The following is an 11036-nucleotide window of genomic DNA, read 5'->3' as shown; positions in this document are numbered from 1 at the left end:
GGAACAAATGAAAATATGGTCACTGTTATCACAAATCAAGTTTTACATCAATCTAAATGCAAAGAAAACTGATTTTCTGTGGACAGGTACATCTGATGTTGTACCCACAATCAATTTGTTGACGTCGCATCACCGCAAAAACACAAAATCTTACCAAGTATTTTTGGTCTAGTGCAAATATCTCAGTAAACTTAAAATCTGACAAAGCTAATTTACAAGTTGGCTCTTTAGTAAGATATAGAAGCTTGTTTAAGTCAATAATTCCTTAATGTTGATGAAAAATAATTTGCTCCATTCGCAGATAAATTAACTTGTAACAAGACATTTTCCCCATGTAATAAGTGAAATAATCTGCCAGAGGAACTAGAACTTTTTATAAATATTAAGGAATTATTTACTTAAAACAAGCTCTTATCTTACTAAAAAGTTACTTTTAAGTTGGTTGGTCTCATTTCAAGTGTGGTAAAATATTTGTACCAGAAATGAGGCCAAAAATTCTTGTTTTTGCAGGAACACCTAAAAAGTCAAAAAGTACATTGTGTGTCTTTGCAAGGTATTGAAAAGAAAAAGAACAGATGGACCTACAAAAAGAAACTTTATACAAAATAATTCTGACATTTAACTATATGCCTTTGCACAGAGTCTAAGTAACTAATAGTTTTCGTTATAATTCTCCTTAAAAATCTTGCAAAACATAAAGTGTTTAGATTAGAGCACTGGATGAAAGTTCAAAGTTGGACCAAAATGGAGAAATAATCAGTACAAAATTACTACCCCTTATTTTAATTAAATAATCCCAATAGATCTGCAAACTGAGGTTTAAAGTGATGAAGATCTCAAAAATGCAAATGGAAATGCTGAAAATGTCAACACTTTTAATCTGTTATAAATAAAAGTGGCTGCTTTGTAAAATCCTCTCTGTACTTATTACCTTGTAACATATCCTGCTCATTTCACCCTAAGATACTTTACTCCAAAACGGATCTATAAAACCTTAACAGCTTTCAGTGTTCCAGTTCAACAGGCTCTTTCAAGATTATTTAACTCTGGATCATTACAATTGTTCGGTCTTGGATTTTGTGCAATCAGGAAAAGTCCACTCCGACATTTGTGACATTAAACTATCCTTCTTCTCTGCAGGCGTCACCCAGAGGAACTTTGAACAAATGAACACAACAAGTCCAGAAAAACAAATAAAATAGCATCATGAGAGTTGCTTTCTTGTGCCCAGAAGAAGACAGCAGAAAGGCAGCACTGTTTTTCTTAAAGCTATAAAGAAATGCCACTGATACAGTAGAACATACCCAGAGGGCGGTCCAGCTGGCACATTTCTCCCTTCTCCAATATTTTAATCTGATACCAGCCAAAATGATTGTCTTGACCTTAATATACTCAAGTGTAACCCAGTAGCCACTAGCACAAGACTGTGGAGCTTTTTGAGCCTTTATGTGCGTCACTAATTAATATGGATGTGTGTCTGTATACCATTTAAAGCGGTCTCTGTGTGCCACCTGCTCCAGGCAGCAGCGCAACCAAGACTTCTGTGCTCCCCACGACTCATTTATGTTTATTTATTTATTTGCTGCCTTTTCTGCTAACAAGTTGTTGTAAAATCAGAACTTAAGGCCAAATATTTAGCCACACAAGCAGATTTGATTATATTGTACCTTGAGGTCTGTTCCCAAGAAAGAGCCATGAGTTGTACAGATAAAAAGGGATGAGACATTTCCCCTCATTCTCTGACCTTCCAGTCAGATGTGCAACATCCTCATTGCTCTTTTAGGACTAAATAAGGAAATAACGCTTTATTCTCTAGTTCAAAACGTGGCTAAACCAAATCTGAATTATTTAATCATTATTCAGATTTATTCATTCGCACTTTCCATTTCAACATGAATAATGTCTAATTTTCCTCATATAGAGGCAAAAGCAGTTCAGGAAATTGTTAAATGAAGGAAAAACAGTATAATAGGATAATAATACATATACTGGTGTAGTGGTACAAAGAATAAAATACAAGAAAAAATACTGAAAAAATAAAGAAAAGTGGACATTAAAACTTGAAAATGCAACTGAAAGGATGTGTGTTGAATTATTCATCCATCCATTTTCTTGCACCCTTTTTCCCTCAGTGGGGTCGGGAGGGGTGCTGGTGCCCATCTCCAGCTAACATTCCAGGCGAGAGGCGGGGTCACCCTGGACAGGTCGCCAGTCTGTCGCAGGGCAACACAGAGACACACAAGACACACAACCATGCACACACACATACTCATACCTAGGGGCAATTTGGAGAGGCCAATTAACCTGACAGTCATGTTTTTGGACTGTGGGAGGAAACCGGAGTACCCGGAGAGAACCCACGCATGCACAGGGAGAACATGCAAACTCCATGCAGAAAGACCCCAGGCCGGGAATCGAACCCAGAACCTTCTTGCTGCAAGGCAACAGCTCTACCAACTGCGCCACTGTGCAGCCCGTGTTGAATTATTCAAATAACTTATTTTACTTAAGATTGTTTTGCTTAGAACAATCACACAACTTTCAACTATACACAAAAAGACATATGCAAATTATATTTAAAAAAATATTATTTTTATAACCATAATAGTTCATGAATCGATAAAGGCCATTAGAATTAACATTTTTAGATCATAATTTGTGGATGATTTCTTCTGTGAGGAGATTGTAATATATTTTTAAAATATTTAAAACACTGACCTCAAGTATTCTCCGTTTGATGACTTTGATTTAAATAAAACTCTCAATTACTAATATACTTGGCACGATCGATTGTAACTTTAAAAGGCAAAAGTAAACATACATTTTTTAAACTTGCTATATTATCCACTTTACTTAATGATGTTGATTTAATTAAAATGATAAAATTGTATTTGTTCAGTGACAGAAGGCAATAAAAAAACTGCTATGATAAAGTGTACGCGTAAAATAGTACTTTGGCCATTGGGGGTGCAAGAGCGTAATTTGTTCAGGTAGCAGATTGAAGAAGGACCTTGAGTCAACTTGACAATTACCTGAACTAAAACATTAACTTTTCAACTTTAGTTTTAATAGAATGCTGACAATAGTCCACAAATATATGTTAAATATTTGACATATAAGTGTTTAATGTAGGTCTTTAACGTATGCCTTACGTTTTATTGATTTTTTTTCATTTATTCATTATCGGCATTTATTACAGGCGCCATAGTTATTTTTGGGTCCTTTACAGCGGTTGTTGTAGTCCTGTGCAGTCTGTCATTCAACAGGGAAGCATTGGTGGCAAAGAAGCAGCGCACGTAAAGGTAAGATGAAACGTCGTCGAGGCTGTTAATGAAAACATTAAAACAGAAAATGTGTTTTATTTACGCGGAAAAGATGTCTAAAGTCTTAACTAGCGTTACCATTTTTAAGCTAGCAGTAACAGTCAGCTAGCTTCGCTCTTACGTTAGCTTGCATAGCTTCATCTATTTTTGCCATAAACGGCGTCTCTGATGACGTCTTATCTGCATTTAAATGCTGTTAAAGTATTGACGCGTCTCTTTGGAGTTTTTTTGAGAAATGACACCGTTTGAGGCAATGATAGTTTTATTGTTTTTTGTCTGTCATTCCGTAGGAGAGGAAAGTAGGTGAAAGGTCGCTGCAGCAGGGGGTTGGGCAGGGGTGACCCAGGAATATGTCAAACTGACGCACATAATAATTCATATTAAGTCAATTCTAGGAGTACTTAGAAAATAACACTTAATATTAAAGATTAGTTTGTTGGAAATTATCGTACAATAAAGGTGTACTTTTAGACATTTTTCAGCGCTTCTAGCTGTCTACCTAACTTTCTTAGGCTATTTATATGGCAGTAGTAATTGTCAAATATTTATTACCGCGAAGGAAAAACTAAAATTTGAGACCAAGAACAGTACTATTTAGAAATTTAGGGCATTGTATCATATCAAGTACAGTGAAATTGACCGTGTGCCTTCAAAAATATCTCAATGTTACTTGAATGTGTCGATCCGTCATTCAGAAAAAAGGCATCTTTAGTTATGTGACATTTCAGGAAGAAACCGGTTTAAACGATGAAAAAGCATGAAATGTGGTTTAAGTGTTTTTTTCAGACCTGAATTATTGTGGAAAAAGGAAAAACATTATTTTTTCCCCCTTGTTTAAAGTTTCATGTGTTCTTCCACCATTCTTTGTCCATCCTTTCTTTCTTTCTTTCTTCCTTATTGTGAATTTTGTAGATTTCACATTGAAAGCATGATTACAATAGAGAAATATTCTATAATTCATAATAGACTTTGTATTTTTGTCCTAAAAATGTATATTTTTTACCAGAAAATTGCAACTTACTAAATTAACATGGCTTACAGTTTTATTATTATTTTTAATTAAAGGCTTCTATGTTTATGTTTTATTTTTGTTTTAAAATTTCAGACTAAAATTCAAAGTAAATAATTTTTTCTCCAGTCTGTAGCATAATGGCCTCCATGTTGCTGAACACGATGCGGACCGGCGCCGTCGGCCAGTCGTGGGCCGTGCGATCTGGTAACTTCTTCTTTTATTTTTTAACAGTTTGAATTACTGAAAATGACTCCCAGCAATCAGAAAAACAGCAAAACGTCTTACCATGTTATTTCTGTGTAACTGTTACTTTTTTCCCTGCAGCTGCAATAATAATAATAATAGTAATAATCATAATTTTACGTTGATTTTTTTTTATTTTTCTCACAGTTGCACGCTCCCTCAGTACCACAACACAACTCCAGGCTCAAGGTAACAAATGCTAATATGAATACTATGCATTTAATTCTACATAAAAAGTATTTTATATTATATAAACCTGCGAATTTTATTAAATAATTTAAATTCCCTATTTTGATTACAAATGAAGGAGATTGAGTTCTTCCCCACTGTTAAGCAGAGTTCATATTTATGCTAATTATCATCATGTAAATTAACTTTTTAAGCATTTAAGTTGCACTGCGTTTGTAAAACACTATCAAATGTATCTACTGTAACAAAACCTGACAGTTTCCCATTGAGATAATGAAGATACGACTGTTTGCATTGATAAAACTGTGTTTTTTAGTTTTGTCAGTTAAAACTGAAAGCAAGAAGACGCTGGCTCGACCCGGGGTGAAGAACATCGTTCTGGTTGAAGGAGTTCGAACCCCTTTCCTCTTGTCTGGAACCACGTGCGTTTGTTTTGTTTTTAAAAACTGAGTTTATGTTCCCATAGTTTGTTAAACAGCTTGAATTTGCTATAAAACGTCTCCTTCATCGTTGGTGACAGGTACGCTGATTTAATGCCCCATGATCTGGCCAGAGCAGCTCTTCAGTAAGTTTGTGCTTCTGTTTTCAAATTGACTGTAAGCCAAAAAACGTAACCGAGGAAAAAAAACAACAAAAAGTTGTTCAGAATCATACTTTGAAAAGTGAAAATAAGGACCAGATGTAAGCTAAACTAATCATAGTTTGTGTAGAAAATAAAAATCTGGGTGAAATACAGATTTGAAACTTATGAATAATTTTAAGAAATGTTTAATTACATCATGATTTTAGATGAGTTCACATGAACTCCTTTTATTCTCACATTAATGTAAGGACCTTTAAGCATGCATCCACATTTCATTTAATGCACAAGGAAAACGTTCAAATCCCTTAAATCCAGTTTAACAGCAGCATCAGGTGTTGCGTCTAAAAAAAAAAAGCTCTTGAAGTGCTAAAAACAATATATGTAAAATTAACAATAACTACTCACACTGCAAATATTTTAAATAAAAATATTGGACTCAAAATTAGATGAAAAACTTGGTGTTAGGGACCTCAGGTGTTGGAAATCTGTAAAATCATTTTTTAAAGTGTTGACTTCCAGTCGTCCTCGTATTTCTCTTTAATTCCCTGCTTGTGTTTTTCTAGGGGTTTGCTGAACAGGACAGGAATACCGAAGGATGCTGTGGATTACCTCATATACGGGACGGTCATCCAGGAGGTTAAGACCAGCAACGTGGCCCGGGAGGTATAAACACACACACACACACACGCGCGCTCTTACGCTCTTACTGAATCCGTGTAATCTGGATCTGAAGTTTTTCAGGATGACCTTCTCGTTGTTTTCCAGGCGGCGCTGGGGGCCGGCTTCTCTGACAAGATTCCCGCTCACACCGTCACCATGGCCTGCATCTCCTCCAACCAGGCGATGACCTCAGGTAACCTCAGCTCTCTGTCAGAGCTGCCTGCTCTCTAGACATTTTGGCTGGATTGATGGGGAAATTCACATTTTGCACGTTTTTGTGCTACATTTGGATTCCTACTGCTTCTATAAACCACCCAGGAGTTTTTTTTGGAAATAATTTAATGTTTCTTGGTGTTTGGGAAATGAGCCGTTTCAAAAACCTTCAGAATGTTACAAATCCACCAGGCACTGCACTGTCACCTAGCAACCCCAGAGAAGACAAGCCCGTCACCTAGCAACCCAAGCGGAGCTCCAGCACTTTTGGTCAGCTGGTTTTACCACTTTATGCGCTGTACAATGGCTACAGGAAAAGACAGATGCTTAGTTGACTTACCATTCAGAAACCACTTGCTGCATTCTTGTTGTTTGTGCAGGAGACTCCACTTCTGCTTTTCAAAGTTGAACGGTTTGCAGCCATTTCCACGTGCGATTGTGAACGTTGAGTTGGGGGTTTGTGGCCAGCAGCAGATAATTTGGCTCTAAAACAGCTCAAATCTAAAATCTCACCATCTAAGAATAATTTTGGTCCAAACAACACAATGAACATGTTTTGTATGGACCGTAGGCCAACTCTGATCTATTCGAGGAAGCACAGAGGTTCACCGTCATTGTTCTCTCTCTCTGCCTCTTCAGCCGTTGGGATGATTGCAGCAGGCCAGTGTGACGTCATCGTGGCCGGCGGCGTGGAGTTCATGTCCGACGTTCCGATCCGTCACAGCCGAAAGATGAGGAAGACCATGCTGTCCCTCAACAAGGCCAAAAGCGTCGGCCAGAGGCTGGGCCTGCTGGCCAGCATCCGGCTGGCACATCTGGCCCCAGAGGTCGGCATCGTTGTGTTTCTCTTCTCTTCTTTTCTTTTGTGTGTGACATGATATAAACTTTGCTGAATGTGTGTGACCAGCTCCCTGCCGTTGCCGAGTTCTCCACGGCGGAGACGATGGGCCACAGCGCCGACCGTCTGGCCGCCGCGTTCGGGGTCACCAGACTGGAGCAGGACGAGTTTGCGCTGCGGTCGCACACGCTGGCCAAGAAGGCTCAGGACCAAGGGCTGCTGGAGGACGTGATTTCCTTTAAGGTTCCCGGTAAATCCTCATCCTGTCATTAACTAACGGCATTCAAACTTTAAACTTATTTCACTTTTCTATGATTATTTCTAGATATGTCGTTTAATGGATATCTTTGGAGTTACTAAATCTGTAGATATTCTTCATGGATTTAATATAAAATAAATATTTCTTGAAAAATCTGTGACTAAGAAAATGTGTCCAGAATGTTATAAAAACAACCAGGAAATATTTAGATTATAATCCTGAAAAGTGTGGACGTTTCACCCTCTTAGTTTTAAGTTTCAAATCTCTGCCTGGATATTTTACACAGTTCTTTAAATGTCCTGTGAGTAAATATATTTGCCCATTTATTCATATCAACTGGAACTTTCAATATCTAGCAGTTATTTTTGCAATTTACCATCTTTTAAAGGAGTGTTTCATCAGATTAAACAGAAGTAAAACATGTTAAATTACCGTAATAACCCGATATTGGCTGGAAAGTGCAACGTCTCCTCTTTCAGAAACCGTTTGAATTTTTCAGATAGCGCAAAGTATCTCTGAGTTGCGGTTCTGGAAATTTGGTCGTGTCGTCTGTTTACTTTAGCCACAAAATCTGAGATGGATTTAAGCTAAAATTTAAAAATGGGACATATAATAAATCCTAACAGCTTAAATAAACTGATCCAACATGTTTGTGGTTTCAGGTCGGGAAATCGTCTCAAAGGACAACGGCATCCGTCCGTCATCCATGGAGCAAATGGCCAAACTAAAACCCGCCTTCGTCAAGCCGCACGGCACCGTCACTGCTGCCAACTCGTCTTTCCTGGTGAACTTCAGCTTTTACTGTTCTGTCTGGATAAACAAACTAACTCTAAATTCATTTGACTGCAACATTTTCTTAAAAAACAAACATGTTTTATTTTAGTTGAAGTCATTTTGATGGACATCTTCAGCTTGAATTTTGTGGATAAACTCATGGTTTTTGTGTGTTTTCTCAGACTGACGGCGCCTCCGCTGTTCTCATCATGTCTGAGGAGAAAGCTTTGTCCATGGGGTTCAAGCCCAAAGCCTACCTCAGGTATCTGGACTTTCTCTGTTCTATGTCCGCCTCTGACTCGACCTCAGGTGACCTCATCTATCTGATGTTTTCACCTTGACAGAGACTTTGTCTATGTGTCCCAGGACCCCAAAGATCAGCTGCTTTTGGGGTAAATTTATTCCAGAAACATCCTAAAAATCTTGTCTTAGTTGAGAAAATGTTGTATTTTTTGTTTCCTCTGATCCGTTTCCTTTTCTTTTGCAGGCCGACTTACGCTACACCTAAAGTGCTGGAGCGGGCCGGCCTGTCGTTGTCCGACATCGACGTGTTTGAGTTTCACGAAGCTTTCGCTGTAAGTTCTCACAGTCGGCTGTCTTAGAAATAAACGACTTGTTTCTGTCGTGATGTTGTGTTTTTGTGGTTTTAGGGTCAGATTATGGCAAATCTGAAGGCGATGGATTCTGATTGGTTCGCTCAGACGTACATGGGCAGGAAAGCAAAGGTAAAGATTATTAGTAATCAGTTCAAATCTATGCAGATCAGCTGAAGTAATTTTGTCAGGAAAAGTTTGAAGTTTAGGTTGGTAGTTCTGTAATCACCCGTAGGGACTGTGGTTTCATAAATATGAACTTTAAAGCTGCGGTTTGTAACTTTAATAAAAAAAAAGAAAAGATGTACATATTTGTGTGGTATGAGACGGATAATCTGTGAAAAGATCGATCACTTCCCTGAGCCGCCTGTAGAAATGCTGACCAAAAACAACCAATCAGAGCCAAGAGGCGGGTCTTACCGCTGTCAATCACTCTCATGTACTTGATTCTAAATATGCTAATGGAGGAGAAATGACTTACGGTTACAGGAAATTATCCGTCGTCAACTGTGGCTATGCTAACTAGCACTAGTGTTCAAGACAAGCTATGCTAACTGTAGCATAGCAGAGAGCAAAGGGGGAAGTGATAGTTTGATTGACAGCACTGAAGCCCGCCTCCTGTCTGATTGGTTTAAAAAGTTATATGCTTTTTGTAAAAAGTTACATACTGCAGCTTATCTTTGTATGTTTCTGCCTTTTGCAACAATCAACGAATGTTCTTTCTGTTGGCTTATCACATAAAATCCCACTAAATTGCTTTTTATTTCTATGATGTGATAAATTGTGGAAACGTTTCCCTGGTGGTTTGCCACCCCTGACCTCTGACCCTGTTATCTGTGCAGGTTGGGACTCCATCGTTGAATAAGTTCAACCTGTGGGGCGGCTCTCTGTCTCTGGGCCACCCGTTCGGAGCCACAGGCTGCAGGCTGGTGACCACCGTGGCTCATCGGCTGAAGAAGGAGGGCGGGCAGTACGGCCTGGTGGCCGCCTGCGCCGCAGGAGGACAGGTAACTTCCTCCTCTTAACCTTAAAAAACAGCAGAAATAAAAACAAATATTTCATCATTTGTCATTTTCCCATCCTCCAGGGTCATGCCATGGTGATTGAGGCCTACCCCCAGTAACCCATGGTCCTTAATTAGATCTAAATACTCATCATGTCTGCTGCCAACACACTTGCTAACATATGATCAACTGAGTGAACGTCCAAGCACCACTTTGCCTCGATCGGACAGGTTGAATAAGCGACGCGAATGTGTTTGAGGGCTCGTTTGTACATTAATTTGAGCTTGGAGCCTGTTAAATTATAGCAGAATGCTGATGAGGAGTGTTTGCTCTGTTTCCTGGTGGCTTCTCAGCATTTCCTCTGAGTTCAATGTAACATAGCGAAGTTTAACCCGCTCAGAGGAAGCAAGGCGATCCTAATGTTTATATATGCTGTACTATTTTTTTCATACAAACTGTTGGAATTAAATGGTGTGACGAAACTTAAACGATTCTGTTTCTTCATATTTTGCGGTTTAACACAACTGAGGTGTTAACAATGCAAATTAGTCCCAGAAATTCATTTTTTGGCCCGTTCACTTTCACATTTTTACATTTTGACACAAGCTGCATACTGATAAAATAACGTTTTTGACATTTTTGTGTCAAATATCTCTAAAAAAATAAGTTTTTGTTAGAGCTTATTTTTAAAAAACTAATATTAAAATTAGACCAGTAGACCAGTTTCTCAAATTTAGATAGAAATATTTTTATTATAATGGAAAGCAAACTTTCTCCCCATCAAGAGACAACAGGTTTGCAAAGTAGTTTTACTTTGGAACATGAACAAAAGTATTTTTTAACCATATAAATAAAACTATAGTTCAGCACAAATCAACCACATGCAGAAACTTTAACAAAATGTGAAAAATAAAAAAGATTTCTAAGATTTTTGGCATCCAAAAGCTAATCTTTTCATAAGCGTTTTTGGATCCCTTCAATTTCTTGCAATTTTAAATATTATTTCATGTAATGTACTTTAAATGTTCAACTTATTTTGTTTTAAATTAGAGGTAAAAATAAATGTGAAGTTTTATTACCAACTTTTTCAGAATCATTAATGCAAAGTGTTGATATATGTCAACAAAAAGGCATTTCTGTAACATTTGAAGCTAATTTATGACAAGCTTCCAGAAAATAATTGTCATTAAAAAACTGAAGATTTGTTTAATAGATTATATTGTAAAATAATTAATAAAATCTTTAGAAATACCTGCGTCTATGACCAAATTACAGCTAAATCCAGAAATTATAACTTGAATATCTATTAGCAAATATTGATCAGCTCAAATTTCGAGATGATATC

At 37.7% G+C, this 11036-nt stretch overlaps 1 protein-coding gene across 1 annotated transcript; it reads left to right on the top strand.

Moving 5' to 3' along the window:
• The first annotated feature begins 3148 nt into the window (after window positions 1-3148).
• Window positions 3149-10179, top strand: hadhb (hydroxyacyl-CoA dehydrogenase trifunctional multienzyme complex subunit beta). Its single transcript, XM_008397321.3, has 16 exons — window positions 3149-3302; window positions 4462-4539; window positions 4726-4767; window positions 5084-5189; window positions 5288-5332; window positions 5914-6013; window positions 6116-6203; window positions 6863-7050; window positions 7131-7311; window positions 7983-8104; window positions 8277-8356; window positions 8439-8486; window positions 8582-8669; window positions 8745-8819; window positions 9530-9694; window positions 9775-10179. The coding sequence occupies exons 2-16, from the start codon at window positions 4473-4475 to the stop codon at window positions 9808-9810; spliced, it is 1431 nt and encodes a 476-aa protein (XP_008395543.1). The 5' UTR covers window positions 3149-3302; window positions 4462-4472; the 3' UTR covers window positions 9811-10179.
• The last annotated feature ends 857 nt before the right edge of the window (window positions 10180-11036 follow it).

This window comes from Poecilia reticulata, chromosome 21 (genome assembly GCF_904066995.2).
Source record: "Poecilia reticulata chromosome 21, P_reticulata-male-v2, whole genome shotgun sequence".
NCBI classification, from domain to species: Eukaryota; Metazoa; Chordata; class Actinopteri; order Cyprinodontiformes; family Poeciliidae; genus Poecilia; species Poecilia reticulata.
This window is presented reverse-complemented; position numbering and strand designations above follow the sequence as displayed.